Source organism: Xiphophorus couchianus, chromosome 6 (genome assembly GCF_001444195.1).
Source record: "Xiphophorus couchianus chromosome 6, X_couchianus-1.0, whole genome shotgun sequence".
NCBI lineage: Eukaryota > Metazoa > Chordata > Actinopteri > Cyprinodontiformes > Poeciliidae > Xiphophorus > Xiphophorus couchianus.
In genome coordinates this window covers 22,538,404-22,557,151 of record NC_040233.1, presented here as the reverse complement: position 1 = coordinate 22,557,151, position 18,748 = coordinate 22,538,404, and the positions used below count along the sequence as shown (strand labels likewise).

Below are 18,748 nucleotides of genomic sequence, written 5' to 3'. Positions count from 1 at the left end.
TTGAATTTTTTTTAATTTTTGTATTGTACTTTCTGAATGCCATCTCAAAAATATCTCGTTTAGATTTGCTCTCAATTGGTAATTTTTTGCACTTTTTTGCAAACTTTTGTTTTTCTATTTATCAAGTTAATGTGTTGTAACAACATAATTTAAAGGAAAATCCACAAAAACTCCTCATGGTCAGAAGGTTGATGATATATAAAACTTAAATAATAAAAAATATCAATATTGATATCAGTATTGGTGACTCTGTATTTACTTTAGTATCCGATCAATACAAAACCTTGCAGAATTGCACATCTAGTTTAGGCTAGCAGCTAATACCAAAGCTAGTTCCAAAACTACAGAGCCACTTAATAAAGTAGAATATTATTCAAGTAAATTTATCACTAAGTGAAACGCATTATATAGATTAATTACTCTCAGATGGATATTTAAAAGCCAACAAAAAGCATAATATTTTATCAATTAATTGCTAATATGCTAACTCGTTTGTGTTTAGCTGACTACAGAGAGTAAATAAATGTAAAGTTAGAATTTTTTATGTTATTTTAAATTGTGTCACTTTATTATAATATAGAAAAATTAGATTTATCCAACTAGCTTCAGCTTAGGTAAATGTAACACTTTCTAGCTAACATGTTCTGTTTACCAAAGCTGCTATAAAAATTCTGAAATAAAATTTTTACTTGCCAAAATTTTATTTATTGCTTAAAAGCTTGGATATGAAAAGCCAAACATAAATTTCATCACAAATTTATTATTTTCCTCACCAGCAGCAGAATCTCCTGCATCAATTTATTTAGTACAAAAAAGGTAAACCTTAAATTTGAATACATTTACCAAATGGAAAAAAGTAAAAGTTTTTACAAATTATTTACCAATCCTGACATATATTTCCAATAAAAATATTTTTTTTACATTAAACTTTTAATTTGATCAATTTTTCATAACCACACATTATTTCTTATTCTTAACGTGTATTCTGAAGTATTATTGAATAAGTATAGATCATTATGAATTGATTAATAATCATGCAAAACCACAGTTGGGATCCTAAAACTCATCAGATTTGGGTGTTTTGATCGTTTGTTCATCTAAAAGTTGCTCTAGTAAAAAACGTCTGACAGATTTTACAGGTTGGATGTTTTTCCATTTGAGCTGCTTTTAAATCAGACTAACGCTGTTTCCACTAGGTTCACTTCTATGTGTCATAATATCATTTGTGATGGTTTTGCTTCACCTTTCCAGTGCATTATGGGATTGTTTTTCCTCCAGGTTGATCCGATTGTTTCCTTTGACAAAAGATGAAGATGACTGGTGGTGTTTTTATTTCCTTTTAAAAATATACTTTTATATACATTTAACACATTTGTGTTGTAAAAAAACATCAAATAATTCAATTTAAATGTAAAAACCCTAAATTTAGTTTGCCCAGGATGGAAAATGTTTAATTTTACTCATGACAATTGTCCCTGACAGTTGCTTCATGAAATAATATTGAATTATTTATGTGCTTTTTGTGACATTAAACATTCAGATATGTTAGTATTTATTTCTCAGTTCAATTTTTATTTCAATAAGTTGTTTTGGAAAAGATTAAAGGTTTTCCGTTGGTTGACCCGGAGCGAAGACTGTTTCTGCCATGTTAAAGAAAATAATAAACATATTTTTAGCTGCTTAATTAACATACAGTTTGAATCTAAAGTAAATATGGCAGATTTAGATTTAAAATTATTTATTTATTTAATCAGAAAGTTTGCTTCTGATTAGAAATTAGATAGAATCCCTCAAAAGATAATAAAATCATCTAAAATGAGATTTATATTTTTTTTCTTTACATCTTATTAAATGGAAAGAAATGAAGGAGCTAGTGTGCATTCAGAAATTCAGGATTTGTGTTTTTCCGTCTTTGCTGTTCTAATGTATGTTGGGCTGTTTTCCAAAAAGCTGGAAATGTTGATTTTAGATCTTTGATCTGATGTTTTTGCGACAAAAACTTTGTAAAGTCCTGCAAGCCGCCGTCAAACGCCTGGATTTCTGAATCAGTTTTAACCAGGAACACATTTTCCATCCCCGTTATCGATCACTGCGATCATGTCGCTTAACAAGTGAAATCATTTTGTGAGAAATACATTTGGTTATTTTAAGTGAATTTAGAAAACAGTTTGTTGATCCGAAGTATTTTAGAAGACAGAAAAGCCTAACTCAACTCCCACCTGAGAGATTTAATTAAAGGGCCAGTGTTGTGTAAAAATTAACGTTTTTGAGCTTTATGTTATGTTAGAATTTTATTCCCTCCTCAAAAACGTACCTGGAGTGTTGTTTTGATTCTTTTATGCATGTTTGAGAAATCCTTTAATCTCCAGGGCAACCATTAAGCTGTGCAAAACGCCTGGGTGGACCTAGCCCCGCCTTCGAGGCGCAGCTCCTCCTCAGAGCTGCAATTTCAACGTTTCCAGCAGAAATGAGCAAGCACTGTTTGGAAATGTTGATCAGCTGAGCTCCGTAAGGAGGCTACTTCTCAGTGAAATGCTGGTAAAAACATTAAAGGGTTAATAAAGGAGCCATGTTGTGATAACCTCCTAAAGGCGGAGTTTCTTAAAGAGACAGAGGCATTAAATTCCAAAGTCATATTTGATCTACGGTGAACCCTCTGTATAATAATGCTATGACGCTGTTCACCTTTCACGCAGATTTTTTTTGTGCAGGTTTTTTCAGTGCATTGTGTTCTGCGTCCTGATTGGCTAAACATTCTCTGCACTTCTTCTCTACCTGTGTGCCAATAACATTATGGTATTTAAATATACGTAATACAGCTTGGCAAATTTTGGTAAATGTTTTTGCAAAAGAAGAAAAAAAGAGCGACAACAACAACCGATAACTATGTTATTCTTTCGAAAGAAAACACCTTCCCCCATTTACACCCTTTGTCCAGAACCCTGACTTTCTTCCGGGTGTGTTAGATGCAGGTTTTGGGGAATGGGTGGCTAAGGGTGTTTCCTCTTTGGGCTGTCTTTTTAAGGAAGGGATCCTAATGTCTTTTAATGAAGTTATGAAGTTAATGAGTAGGGAAAAATAACCTCTTCCGTTTCTTCCAGCTAAGAGACTTTATTAAAAAAGAAACAACTCTACTCAGGGACACGGTTGTTTCGAGCACTGAAAAACTGTTTTTCGGAACTCATGAAGTGTCACTCAGTATGTGCTACAAAATATTAAAATGTCATAAGTGTCATTTATCAACTCTGGCCCAGGCCTGGGGAGGAGAGCTGAACATAGATATTACTGATGGAATGTGGAGCAGTATCTGGAACTCTGCCAGAAAAATCACTATTTGCAATCGCTCCTGGGCGTTGCAACTTAAATTACTACATAGAGCTCACTTGGCCCCAAACCGGGTGTCTAAGTTTAAACCGGGGTCCTCTTCACTGTGCCCTAAATGCAAAATACATGAAGGCAGCCTCACACACTGTCTTTGGTCATGCCCCAAGATCCAGATGTACTGGGAATCTATTCTGGTTGAGACTAGGAAACTTATCAAAAATAATATTGATCTCGATCCAGTGTCTCTCCTCTTTGGTTTACCAAATAAACATATTAAAAATCAAAACAAGAGTAAGTTATATAATGTCCTAATTTTCTGTGCTCAAAAGAATATTTTGTTACAATGGATCTCTAATAAATCTCCTACTATTAATGGATGGAAGAGGCTTATTTTGGAATATATCCCTCTCGACTTTCTAACATGCCTCGTTCACTCTAAGACTGACATTTTTGGACGCATTTGGAAGCCCTTCTTGGACTATGCTGAAGGACACTTGTCTACCATCCTGTCTCCAGCATTTATAAATGCTTAGATGTGAATGATGATGGAAGTATGTATGCCCCCTATCTTATCCTTCCTTTTGACTCTGGACTGTACTGCTGAGCTTTTGTTCTGTGTTGTTGTTGTTGTTGTTATTAAACAAAAAATTAATAAACATATCTACAAAAAAAAAACACTTTACAGGGTTTGCGGCGTCCACCAATAAAAGCCCCCCCAAAAAAAAAGAAAACACCTTCACCGCAGGCTTCAGGAGAAAAAGCCACTAGAGAGCGGAGTCAGGCCGCAGCGTCCCAGTCAGAGGAACAGTGAAATACGCGAGTCACAGTTTGTCCTACTGTACTTCGTATTGATGATTAAAATTATTATTTTACTGTAGTTATTTACTGTAGTAATAAAGCGTTATATTTGTTTAAAAAAATGCTTGGGCCTGAAATGATGAAATAATTTCCCTGCTGGGATGAATAAAGTAATTCTATTCTATTCTAAAACAGGTTTTGTTCTTTGATTTCAATATAGAGTATTTAATTATGCGCTATAATAATTGTAAAAAATAAAAGTAACTACTTCACGGATTTCGCCTATCACTGGTTCTTTTCGGAACGCAACCCCCGTGAAAAGTGAGGATTCACTTTAATCTATATTGCAAAAAAAGACAGGTAGAGAAGAACCGCGGAGACTGTTTAGCCAATCGGGACGCAGAACTCAATGCACTGTGAAAAAAACTGCACAAAGAAAATCCGCGATGCAGCGAGACGGTGAAAGGTGAACAGCATTATAACGAGGGTTCACCGTAGATCAAATATGACTTTGGAATTTAATGCCTCTGTCACTGTAAATATATATATATACTGTATATATATATATAGGTAGAGGTAGATATATATATAGATTGATTGATATCGACATATCAATCAATCTACCTCTACCGATGTATATATATATATATATAGAGAGAGAGAGAGAGAGAGAGATAGATAGATATATCTATATATCTATCTATCCATATATATATATATATATATATATATATATATATATGGATATAGATATATTTATATCAGTAGAGGTAGATATATAGATAGATTGATTGATATAGATATATACAGTACATACCAAAAGTTTGGACACTACTGTGTGTCCAAACTTTTGGTCTGTGCTGTATATATCTATACACATAGCTCTATATATCAGTATGTACTATTTACTATATATATATATAGAGAGAGAGAGAGAGAGAGAGGAAGAGGAAGATATATATATATATATATATATATATATATCTACATGTATATTTGTGTGTGTATATACAGTACAGACCAAAAGTTTGGACACACCTTCTAATTCAATGGGTTTTCTTTATTTTCATGACTATTTATAAGGGAAGAAATCCCACTTATTAACCTGACAGGGCACAGCTATGAAGTGAAAACCATTTCAGGTGACGACCTCTTGAAGCTCATCAAGAAAATGCAGAGTGTGTGCAAAGCAGTAATCACAGCAAAAGGTTGCTACTTTGAAGAAACTAGAATATAAGGGGTATTTTCAGTTGTTTTACACTTTTTTGTTTAGTGCATATTTCCACATGTGTTATTCATAGTTTTGATACCTTCAGTGTGAATCTACAATGTCAATAGTCATGAAAATAAAGGAAACTCATTGAATTAAAAGGTGTGTCCAAACTTTTGGTCTGTACTGTATATAGGCCTATATATATTTATATACAGTATATCCGTATATGTATATAGAGAGAGGTAGAGGTAGATATACTGTATATAGATTGATTGATATCTAGATATATATATGTATATACTGTATATACACAGTATATATATATTTATATATATTTATAGAGAGAGACAGATTTATATATAGATATACAGTAGATAGATATCTATGTCTATATATATAATTAAATTTAGATATAGATATATATATATATCTTCCCCAGAAAGATAGTTTTCAAAGTTTTTTCCAATTTGTATAGGTTTAGACTTCTAAAAGCCTCTTTTTGTTTCATGCTGTTTACATTTTCTTTCCCAAATCTCCCTTTAATTAATAAATGTGTTTGTCTTATTTTCTGTTTAGAATTAGAAATAAAAATCTTACAATGAATGAACTGATGTTGTTGAACGTGGGGGAAGCCGGAGCACCCGGAGTGAACCCACAGCTACACGGAGAGACGTTTCCCACCGTGCAGTCCTGGCTTTTTAATATTAAAATGTCCAATTAACAACAGTAGCTCTTTATCCAATTACCACCAACCACCCAACCCACACAGGGCCCCACCCCCCTTTTAAATCTAATGTAGTGGAGACATAAAAAATGTCTACGCTGGATGGACGTCACTTCTGCCCTTGAACTGGCGCAGACATGATGGAGTTACAGCCTTTTTGATTCGCCTCCACAGAGAAATCTTTTTAATGGGGCTCTCTTCTGGTTCAGAGTTGTTCTGCTCAGCTGACTCTTTGGCTGCTTTAGTCTCTGATTCCTCGGGTGTTGTTTGGATTACATCTTTGTTTAATGTAACCTTTACCTGTGCAGGCGATGTTCTCTGTTTTTTCATCAGACCACTCTCCCCTTCTGTGGAAACGACAGGAACCCTACCTGTTACATCTACTGAGACTTTGCAATGTTTTGTCTCTGTTTGCTCAGACGTTGCCTGTGGGATCTCTGCTATTATTTCTAAATCAGTTTTGGGCGCATCAGTGTTTCGGATCAAGTTTTGATCTGTCTCTATTGGGTTTAAAACGGTTTCCAGTTTAGCTTTCTTTGCCTTCTTTTTCTTACATTTTGATTTGGTCAGTGGCCTTTTCTCATCTGGCTGATCCCCATTTTGTTGTATTTCAGGGACCATCTGGTCTTCAGTCGCCGGCTGTCGTTTACCAATCACTGTTTCATTTTTATGAATCTCAATTATGATGGTGCCTGTCTGATCCCCGACTGTTTCTGGTATTGAAACTTCTTCTTGTTCTGTGTTTTCTACAGAAACTTTATCATTGTTGAGGTTTTCCAATTCAGAGGCAACTTTCATTTCTACCTTTCTCTTGTTCTTGCGTTTGTATTTCTTTGGTGGTTTTCTCTCTTTCTGGTCTCCATTTTGTTGGGTTTCACAGACCGTTTCTTCTTCAGTGGTCTGTTGTTCTTCAGCGATGACTGTTTCTTTTGTATGAATCTCAGTTTTAACAGAGGCTGTCTGATCCTCAACTCTTTCTACTGTAGAAACTACTTCATGTTCAGTTTTTTCTCCATAAAGGTTTTCATTTTTGAGGGTCTCCAGCTCACAATCAGCTTTTATTGCTGCCTTTCTCTTGTTCTTGCATTTATATTTCTTTGGTGGTTGTTTCTCATCTTGCTGGTCCCCATTGTGTTGGATTTCAGAGACCATTTCTTCTTCAATGATCTGCTCTATGGTCGCGATCTCTGTTTCTATCATATGAATGTAATTTTTAATGGACACTATCTGATTCCCACCTGTTGCTACTATAGGAACTTCTTCTAGTTCACTGTTTTCATTATTGAGGGTCTCCAGCTCACAGGCAGCTTTCATTGCTGACTTTCTCTTCGAAGGTTTTTTCTCATCTTGATGGTCCTGGCATCTGGATTCCAACACATCTATCTCAGTTTGCGTGGAAATGGATTGACAGACTGGTTTTAGTGGATAGCTGGTTTCCAGCATATCCATCTCGGTTTGCGTGGAAATGGATTGACAGACTGGTTTTAGTGGACAGCTGGTTTCCTGCATATCCATCTCCGTTTGCGTTGAAATGGTTTGACAGACTGGTTTTAGTGGATAGCTGGTTTCCAGCATATCCATCTCGGTTTGCGTGGAAATGGTTTGACAGACTGGTTTTAGTGGATAGCTGGTTTCCAGCATATCCATCTCGGTTTGCGTTGAAATGGTTTGACAGACTGGTTTTAGTGGATAGCTGGTTTCCAGCATATCTATCTCAGTTTGTGTTGAAGCAGACTGATAATTGGCTGTTTTCTGCTTTGGGCTTTCTTGTGAATCTGTCTGAATTTGTACGGAAACCATTAACTTTTTGCTTTGTCTTCTCTCTGAGAGTACTTTCCTCATCATATCTTTCTCCTGTCTAAGTCTAGCATTTAGTTTTTTGTTTGTGTCAAACATCTCATCAAGCTGTTTCATTAGGTATTTCTCTACTTCTTTGAATCTCAATTCAGTTTCCTTAAATTTGGCAAGACATGTACACTTTGCTTGACTTGTCCCTTCAGAAGAGTGGGGCAAGTTTTGAATTTCGTTTAAACTCTCTCCTTGGACATTTTCTGCTGTTTGATTATGAGGAACCTCCGTTAAATTCTCTGTTTGGATCTTGTCCTTGGGCAAACCTGTGGATGGACTTTTCTCCCTTTTTCGATCCAGTGTCTCCTGCGGTTTAAAGATGGATTCCTTGTTGGTGACTTGCTGTGTTGTAGGAATCACAGTATTCTTGGAATAACGTTCCTTTTTCAAGGAAGCTGCCTCATCCCGTTCTTGTGCCTGCATTGAAACATTTGGGGATTCAATATTCTCAGCAATAAAACTTATATCTATGCGCGGTTCTGACTTGGGGAGCGTTTTCCAAATTGTCTTCTTTCCGCTGATGGGCAAAGCTGCCTGAAAACTTTGGTTTTCTGTCAGAGGACCGTTATTGACATCACTGTTTTCAGAAAAAAACGCAAGATCTATGACAGCATCAGGCTCGGGGAAAGATTTCCATAACAGTGGCGTCTTCTTGATGCGCTTCGTCTTTGATGTTTGTTTATCCTCTTTCTGATCCACTTTCTTCTGTGATTTTGAGATGTTTTTCTTTTCGGTGACCAGTTCTGTTGTAGAAATCACAGGTTCCTCTCTGCAAATTTCCTTCTTTAAGAAATTTTCCTGACCACCTTCTTCTTCAGGCAGAGAAGTGTCCTGCTTTTTAACATTTTCAACGCCAGACTTAAAGGACTGTTCCTTCTCTGGTGTCTCCTGCAGTACGGAGATCGATTCCTGTTTGGTATCCAGTGAAGCGTCTTCCGCTCCGGTACTTTCAGCTGAAATCCTTTGATCAGCAGGGGCATGTTTCTCCAACCAGATTTGAAATGGTATCCTTTTCTTCTTGTTGCGCCTGGTTGTTGGTGGCTGTTCCTTAGACATAGAGGACTGTTCCTTCTCTGCTATGTCGATTGTCTCCTGCACTCCAGCGATGGACTCCTCCTCGTTGACCAGTGAATCGTTCTGCTTTTCATTATTTCCTGCAGAAATCTCTTCGTCAATGGGTACGTGTTCCTCCGAACAAGTTTTAATTGGTACCTGGTTCTTCTCATTGGACTCACTCTCAGGTGTTGGTCTGTCCCCTTTTTGATCCACTGTCTCCAGATCTTTGGCGATCGATTCATTTTCAAAAACCAGTGAAGCGTCCTGCTGTTCGATATTTTTAGCAGAAATCTTAAGCTCTTGCTTCTCCAACCAGACTGCAAATGGCACCTTCTTTTTCTTGCGCTTGACCGGACTGGGTGGCTGTAATTCCCTTTCGGCGATGTTGTTGGATGGAACGTCTTCGACTCTTGGTTGGCTGGACTCCATTTTATCCTTTGCTTGTTTCAGGTTCTAAAATCACTTTCCTAAAAACTCGGTAAAGATTTCACGGTATGTTTGATGTCAATCTCCAAAAGAAATGTGCACCAAACAAAGTTGAAAGTTTTACTGTGAACTGCTAAATAAATTCTCGAGAGAAACGTATCAACAACGGCTGCTAAACGGCTGTGATGAAAGTAGATGATGTGAGGCACTTATATAATCGCTGGTGATGTCAGAATTCTGCCTTTGGAGTTATATTGTGATGTCACCTTGTGATGTCACAGTGTCGGTTAATATTCAGAGCGGGCTTGTCTGATGGATTTTTTATTAACATGACGGATGCGACCGCGCAACCTGACTGCAGAAAGAGTCAGTGGGCTTTTAAACTGTCACTGGTTGCCATAGTTACCAGTGGACGGAAGTGAGCCAGAGCCTCGCCTGTCATAATGGAAAAATATAATGATAAAATAATTTATATTGCTATTTTCACCCTGTGGTTTGTACTGTAAAGTAATTATTTTTTATTTAGTTTAACCATTTTTTGTTATTTTATTCTTCAAAATCACTAAAATTTTCGCATTTTCCCATTCAAATGCTCGGAAGCCCAGCAGGTGAGGCAGCAGCCAGGTGAGCCTCACCTGAGATTGCGCAACCTCCCGCTAACTGCCATTCGATGAGAGCAAGTTCCTCCTGTCTGTACGTCGCCAATAAAATGGTTATAAAACATTTCATATATGAACTGATTTTCCATAAGTTAGCTTATGTATTTAATGTACAGTGTTTTTTGTCACCAACTGTGTGTAACGTGCTTCGTGGGCTGAGGAGCGATCAGAAACGGCAGAGACCAGATTTGAGGTGAGGCAGGCAGTTCTCTTGCCTCATGACAGGGGGCGCTCATGATCCCAGACATTGTGACTCTACAACTGCAGAGTAAGAGACAGTAACAGCGAGCTAGCCAGGGAGCTAGCCATGGAGCTAACCTTGGAGCTAGCCATGGAGCTAGCCATATCGTAAAGTAAAGTGCAGCGATATATTTATAGTTTTCTCCTCCTTCCTCAGCAATCACTTATTAATAAAGGCAAAATAAACATTAAGCCTAAAACCTTGTTACTAACAGACTGAATGTTCTGCTCTTTGGGTGGGAAATATTTCAGTGGGGTTTTTTTTAGGGACGTTGTTGTCAGTTGCTATGGCAACGTGTCTGCGTGTAGCCTGGCCGATGCAGAAAGTCTGGTTTTGAGTTGCACTTAAACGGGTTTTCCCTTTGCTGTGGAGCACAGCGCGAAATTAATAATGTCTAAATTTCCATGTTTTATTGAGTTAACGAAATTATTATACCGCGGCGGCGCGGCTATGGATGGCATGTAAAATAATTGATTGTGACTTCCAGCGTTGTCCGCATGCGCGAAATGTCCTTATGTAAACAATAACATGCGGGGGCGGGGGCTGTATTTGTTTATCTGATTAAGAGAGCGGAGCGGAGTCAGGCCGCAGCGTCTCAGTCAGAGGAACGGCGAAATACGCGAGTCACAGTTTGTCCTACTGTACTTCCTATTGATGATTAAAATGATTATTTTACTGTAGTTATTTGTAAGAAAGCGTTATATTTGTTTTAAAAAGTGCTTGGGCCTGAAAACAGGTTTTGTTCTTTGATTTCAAAATAGAGTATTTAATTATGCTGTATAATAATTGTAAAAAATAAAGGTAACTACTTGATTTCGCCTATCACTGGGTCTTTTCGGAACGTAACCCGCGAGTAACGAGGCTTCACTGTATACACCATTTTTATCACAACTGAAGGTAAAATAGTTACTTGGTTTTGCTATAAAACGATATTATGTGCCTGGAAAATATGATTCTGCCCCTTTAAGTTGAGTTTCTGAAGCAATGAACCTGAAATCGTTTTTAGATTTTTCTCCTTCCTCTTTGCCTATTTTAAGCCAAGTAAGTTTTTCTCTGCTTCTCTCTGCTGACATTTGGAGGAAATAAACGCATCAAACTCTTCCAACCTTTTCGTTCGACTGAACGTTTTTAATCTTCCTCCTGCGACATTAAACATCTTCTACATTAACTGAACTCAACTACTCACATTTCCCTCACCTTGATGCTCGAAGTCGTCTTTAAAACATCCAGATGTTCTAACTTTCTCACCTGTGTTCCTCAGTTTCTGTTCACCAGAGGTTGGTACAGTGATGTAGATGAAGGTTTTCTGTTTGTTAAATGATCACAGATGAATTAAAATCATCTTACAATAGAAAATTATGGCAACATCACCAATTATTTGTCTCTAAATAACCATAATATTTACTTTTTACACGTCTATCCAGTGATTTTTACTCAAATCTGCATTAAAATTAACGTATTTGGTTAAACACAGCAAGCATTTTTAAATAGAGTCTTTTATTATGTCGATAATTTGCAGAGGTAAGCATCCAAAATTTATACTGAAGTAAGAGTTTTGCTACCTCAGCATATTTTTACTCAAGTAAAAATTATTTGGTAAAAAGTCTATTCAAGTATTGAGCAACTGATAAAATTATCCATCTCTTAATATTTAAAAATGACAAGATCAAATGGACCAAAATATGAAGTTGAGTGGAAATGTTGGTATTTTAAGCACAAAAGTGACAATAATTCATATAGGTATCAAAAATGAACAAAATCCAAGAACATAAATTTTTCCAAATCAGTTCTTTCAATAAAAAACTTATGAAACTTTAATAAAAACTGCAGGTGTGTCTCTGTGTCTGGTGATTTTTTAGTTAAAACATGTTTGATTTTCCTTCAGTGGGTAGAAAATCCAGAAAATTTACTCAAATAATAAAATTACTCATGTAAATGAAAGAAGTACAGCGTAGTAAAAGTAAATATTTTTCAAAGAAATTACTCAAGTAAATGTAACTAGTTACTACCCAGCTCTCGTGTTCACCTTCCTCTTCGTCGCTCAGCTGCAGACGCCGTGTTGCTTTTCTTTTTCTTCTTCTCCTGACTGCTGCTTGTTGTTGGCAGGACCTGCCTCGGTCGCCGGTGGCGCCGCCTTTGGACTCCTGCTTCCTGCGGCCGGCCCGCCCGGCGAACCGCCGACCCCCGTCACGCTGGGCCGCGCGCTCCCCCTCCTCTTCACCCAAGTGGAGCGAGGGGACGAAGAGGAGGTTCACCTTCCCGCCGATGGGACACAGGAAGCCCATCCTGGAGGGAGAGGAACCGGCGTGACTTATCCCTCCCCCCTCTTCCTTCGTTTAAGCCGACCCAGTACCTCAGAATCGTCCCCCCAGAACGAGAGACCCATAAAGACATGGCGCCTGAACCGGGGGAGGATCTAATATGTAGCACCAGCGGATCACTAAAGGAACCAGGACTTTTTGGAAGAATCTGGAATGTACTGTAATATCATGACGTCACAGCGTTCAGTAAATCCATTTCCATCAGAGGTGCCTGTCCAGGTGCGTCTTAATGAATCAGAATATCACAGAAAAAATTTAATTCCTGCAGGATTTCAGTTCAAAATAATCGATATTGACAGAGTGAAATATTAATGTGTTTGCTTGTACTGAAATGTAAATTTCCTCTGGGATTAATAAAATAAACTCAATTCAGTTCAGTTGTGGCTTACAGATAATAAACACCCTTAATTCAGTTTTTGGGAAATTTGAAAGTCCCATAAAAAAGGATTTTTAATATGGAAGCATAGATATTAAAGGCCGATATGGATATTTGATATTAATATTGCTGCTATAACCGATATTTACCAATATTATATATATATTTTACTTCCTATTTGACACATTTGGGGGAAAAAATTGGTTGTTCATATCGGCCCAGTTTTATTCATCAGTCTGATACTGATGTGTTTAAAAGTGACTAAAATCGGCCGATACCGATGTTAGTGCCGATATCCAACAGCAGTCAGTGTAACAACATATCTAACGAAACCTCTGACTGAAGACTGTTGCTGTATGAAAGTGTCATGACATGCTAACAGCTCAATATCCGATATTCCAGAGTAACATGTCCTGAATGACATCATCAGTTGCTAGCAAGCACTGCTGATCCACCTCCTTTGCTTTTGCTGCTCCTTTTTTTTTTATTTCTGTGGTTAGAAAGCCTCGCAGAGAGACGTTGGAGTAGGGGATGTGATCCTTTCTCTGAATAATCCATGGAGGAGATGGATTTCACTTTCTCCTTCTGTTATTTGAGGTAGTGAGATGCTAATTAGCTGCTCCCTGCTTTAAAAACAAACCGTGTTGCCAAGGTTACATGTAACCAAAAATCACTCCAGCTGTACTCCATCAAAAACTAAAGGAAATAATTGTCCAAACATCTTTTTTTTTTTTTACCTCCACCACCTTTTGTGTTCCTATACGTATTTACAGTCACACTTGTAGTTTTTCTGTAAACTCTTGTAGCCAAACATTTTGTTGACAAATTCACTATTGTGTCTTTGTGCAAAGGCAATAAAGTAAGTCTAAATATATTTTTTTTAAAAGTATGAAGAAAAGTTTACAGGATGCAGATTAACAAAATATCTTTACCTCCATTAGCGGCCAAATTCTAGAATTCAGTTTTTCCTTCCACTCAACTTTAACTTAGAGGATATTGCTGTTGTAACGCTCGGGTTGTATTTAAGGGGGGAGAGGAGGCGGCAGACTCGTCTGGGCGATCAAAAACGCACAGCCACACTGGTACTGGGAATTTCCACAGTGTTGTCTTTTAATAAACTCTCATCACCAACCTTACAAGCCCGGTTGAACGGCTGCTATAATAACAAACATGCAAATTAGCAGAGTCCAAACAACCCGTAACATTACTAAGGAAAGCTAACCTGTCGTAGCACGTTTCTCCCACGCTCTCTACAGAGAAGCCGTGGCGCATACTTGTGACGTCACTAGCAACACTAGAGTGTCTTAAAGAGACACTACACAATTACGGCTGTTACACTGTGAACAGTAACCTTCTTTAGCAATGACCTTTTCTTTGTTAATTCTGTTTTTCATTGATTTTATGTAATTCTCTGAAGCTCTAGAAAAATAATTTAGGTTCTTTGTTTGCTAAAAGCCATAATGATCAAAATTAATATGAATAAATGCTTGAAATATTCTCTGTTTTAGTAAATCTGTGTAAGTTAAACATTTTGAGCTGAATCACTGAAACAAATTAGCTTTTTGGTGATATTCTAATTAATTGATACGCACTTGTATGTTTAAGTTACTCATTATCCCTCATATTTAAATGTATTTAAATGTATTTGCTGCAGTTTTTAACCTTTTTTCAGGAAAAAACTGCTGGCTAGCTGAACATTGCACATTATTTTCTGTTACCAATTTATTTTTTTACATCATTCATGCATCTGAACGTGATTTTTTTTACTTTGCCTGCCTCTCAAGTTCACTTTTCTCTTTCAACACAAGAAAACAAAACAAATTTGGGTTTATTCTTCCGACCTGAAGAGGAAACCCATGATGTCATTTCTGATGCTACCGTCCTTATTTATTTCTACGTTAAGATGAATGTTTGTCTCTGTTGACTTGATGAACCTGAAGAAACTTATGCATATTTGGAAGGCAGAATAAAACCAGTTTGCATGCCTTTTGAACACTAGCACTTTAGTGCATGTACATCCGAGCTCTAGTCTTTTGCGGTCACTCTGCTCAGCCGTGAGGAAAAACTCATCGCAAAGGGAATCTAGAGCTGATTTTGTTGTCACATGAAATACCAGTTTTTAAGTAAATTATTGTACCTTCTAGGCTGTCTTTGTTACTGTTGGATATGGATTTTTTTTTGTTTTGACAAGAAAAACGGATTGTGAAAACAAAAATATGAATGTTTTAAATGGAACGTCTGTGTCAAAAAAAATGTCTAACACACTATAGTCTTATGAAAATATTAAATGGTAATAAACATGAATGTGTATTTACAAGTTCCCCTCTGGTTTCATGTGATTATGAGTTACAGGATGATCCCGGACGAGCCCCCAGTTTTTGCTTTGTTTTTAGAACATTAATTGACTTTTCAGCAAGATTTAGGAGCTTTTTAAAGTAAACAATTCATTAATATACATGTTAAGAAGTACTAGTTCCACTGCTAGATTACTTCACTTATAAAAAGATATTTTTCCCATTTCCTAAATTAAATAATCTGCCAGTAGAACTAGTACTGTCTTTTTTTATTAGCAATTTCTAAGAATTATTGACCAAAAGGCTGCTTGTATGTTAGTTTTATCTTATTTTAAAATAAAACTTAAATAAGTGTGCTAAGATATTTCCACTAGAGATTAGACAAAAAATACTTGGTAAGACTTTGTGTTTTTATAGTGTATTATATAAAAAATGATTTCAAAATAACAATTTATCTCAATAATTACTGGGACAACATTGCAAAAACACAAAATCTTATCAAATATTATTGTCTAGTTAGTTGTAGCACACTTGAAGTAAAACAAAACTAACTTTCAAGTAACTTTAAATCAAGAAATTGAGCTTGTTTTAAGTCAAATACTCCTTAATATTTATTTATAAAGTTCTAGTTCTACTGGCAGATTATTTCACTTATAAGAAGACATTTTTCTCATGTTATAAGTGAAATAATCTGCCAGTAGAACTTATACTTTTTATCAATTTTAAAGAATTATTGACTTAAAACAATGCTGAAAAGTTACTTGTAAGTAAATTTTGTCTTATTTTGCGTGCATTAAGATATTTACACTACAGATTAGACAAGAAATACTTGGTAATATTTTGTGTTTTTCCAGTGTTGGATGTTTGAACATGACCATTACAACCTAGCAAGACTTTATACTTGTATTCACGGTTTGGGGAATAAGTTGTTTCGACTGGACTTGTGATTCTACAAGGACAAATTGAAGAGACCAGAAGAAAAGCAGTTGAAAATGGTGAAAGTTCACATCTGATGAAGAAATTAATAAATGATTTTCTGTTAAAAGAAATTATCTGGAAATCTAAAACACACCAATAAGATCCCGGAAAAAGTGTAAACTCACGGTGGATTGTATCGCCTGTGATTTAAATGAGTTTTCTATTCATGCTGATCCCAAACCGTGAGTGTGTGTGTGTGTGTGTGTGTGTGTGTGTGTGTGTGTGATCAGTGTGTCTGCAGATTACAGTGCAGCACGCAGGATTACAGTGGGTCAGGCGGGATGGAGACAGAGAACATAAATAAGAAGATTTAATTCTCCCAGAAGTCAAATCCTCTTTTATTACGATCATACATGTGTCATCTTAGTCATGTTTTGCAGCATGTCACGCAAGATAAACCCCAGAACAATACACTTAGTTATTTATATAATGGTGATATGAAGACATTATTGTGAGGATGTGTAAAGGAGAATCACTTTATTCTGGAGATACTGGATTATTTTGGGGTTTTATTATCTGTCATACTCATCAAAATTACAAGAAACAAAGACTGGAATATATTATCACTATATGTGTGATGATTCTATGTGTTTTTCACTTTTATGCGATATTTTAATTTTTTTAGATGTACTGTTATAATCCATTAATGTAAATTCTTAACTTAATTACTTCTCTATGAACTCTGTGCGTTCTGTAAACTTATCTTAAAATCTATATCTCAAAACTTCCTCAAATATTGTATTTATCTTTATGAAAAGTAAGAAAAACTCTTAAAGACACCAGAGTTTGATTAGAGTTTCTAACCAGAATCTCAGAATGAAATCACAGCAGCAGCTGCATTTCCATTCACCATATAATTGCACAACTTGACAATTTGAAAATAAATTTGCTTAATGGAAACACAACAATGTTGAAGAAAATAACATTTTCAATAGAAAACACCATAATTGAAAATTTGTGTTTTTTCATAATTAGTGGAATATTGACAAAGTTTTGCATACATTTGTAAATTAAATGAAGCTACAGAGTGAAAATTTTCTGCTTCTTGTTGGCACTAAGTAGTTGTGTTTCCATTAACTATAGAGTTACACAAATTAAAATTACAAAAATAAATTTTTTCAATTGAAACATGCCAATTTAAAAAGAACTCACATTTTTCAATAAACAGTTTTGGTGCTAGGATTAGGTGCTTTTTCTCACTGTATTGAAAGTTGTTTATTTTTCAAATCTGCAATGGAAAAACCTTTTCTGCATCACACAAGTCACTTGATCAACAACTAGATGTTACTACTGGTGGAAACCACGAAGAAGAAGAAGACAGGAAGTAGTTGGAGAATGATGGTGCTGCATGTTTTTTAATGACTTATTGCCTGAACAAACTTATTTACAGGTAATTTTAGCTGAGTTTCTTTTTTAATGGAAACACCACAATTACAAAATTGTGTTTTTGGACATTAGCTGCCTTTCCTTTACAAATGTGCGCAAAACTTTATTGATACTCCGCTAAAGTGAAAAAACAAAATTTCGCAATTGTGGTGTTTCAATTAAATAAGAAATGAAAATCACATGTGGATAATTTCATTCAGGTGATATGCCATTATGAAACATGTCATCTTGTTATCACTTCCTGTCATCTTCATCTTCATGGTTTCCATCAGTTGTAACATCCGGTTGTTGATCATGCGACTCGTGATGCGAAAGAAGTGTTTATGTTGCAGTTTTGAGAAATGAACCAATTTTTATAAAACTGAAAACACGTCATATTCGAGCACTAAAACTTTTTGTCTAAATAATAATGCTGTGTTGCCACAAGGTTAATTTCGCTGATTTTACTCGTGTGTTTGTAGAGGAAATTAAGAATTTCCACAGCACTCCGTTGTAAAGATGTAAAACAAAAATTTATTCCACCGTTTTTTGCGCCATCCTTTACAAGAGCAACCAAATTCCTAAAAATCTCCACAAAACAAAACTACGGTTGAAAAACCGTGTGGCTCTGTCCATTCTACTTGCAGTACCTTTTTCTTCCTCCGCTCTCCTCCCACCCTCGTTAAGGCTCCAGCGTAGCACACCTCATTTACATAAATTGCAAAATGGCCAATCAAGTTATAAAGCATAAAATTAAACACTTATTCACAATAAAACATTATGAAATTAGCTACGTGCAATATAATAATGATACCTAAACCTCAACAAATGCACTTATTGAATTACTAATTAAACAAATAAGTTTTAACAGTAACTGAATATTCTGTTCATTAACTTGGCCTCCACATTCCGGCCCCTAATTGTGACCCTATTACACAATTACCAACTTAAAACTTGTGGAGCCGAAGTACTCAAAATACCCTCAATAAACAAAATAAAAATATAAAACAAACTTATCAGTCTCTATAAATGACTGCATCAGCCCGATTCCTGTAAAAGACAAATCTTTGTTATGGGTCTGTCCATCGTGCTTGTCTTGGTTTTGATTTTCACTTGACGCACCAG

At 36.1% G+C, this 18,748-nt stretch overlaps 1 protein-coding gene across 4 annotated transcripts in view; it reads left to right on the top strand.

Moving 5' to 3' along the window:
• The window catches only part of mtcl1 (microtubule crosslinking factor 1), an 87,509-nt gene extending 73,644 nt beyond the window's left edge, over positions 1 to 13,865 (top strand). For 2 of the 4 annotated variants that reach the window (XM_028021606.1, XM_028021605.1), the window contains one exon: positions 12,396 to 13,865. In XM_028021606.1, coding sequence (XP_027877407.1) covers positions 12,396 to 12,599 — 204 coding nt within the window. In that variant the 3' untranslated portion in view covers positions 12,600 to 13,865. The remainder of the gene's footprint in view (positions 1 to 12,395) is intronic. The other 2 variants (XM_028021608.1, XM_028021607.1) reach the window with 2 other exon arrangements.
• Positions 13,866 to 18,748: the final 4,883 nt, after the last annotated feature.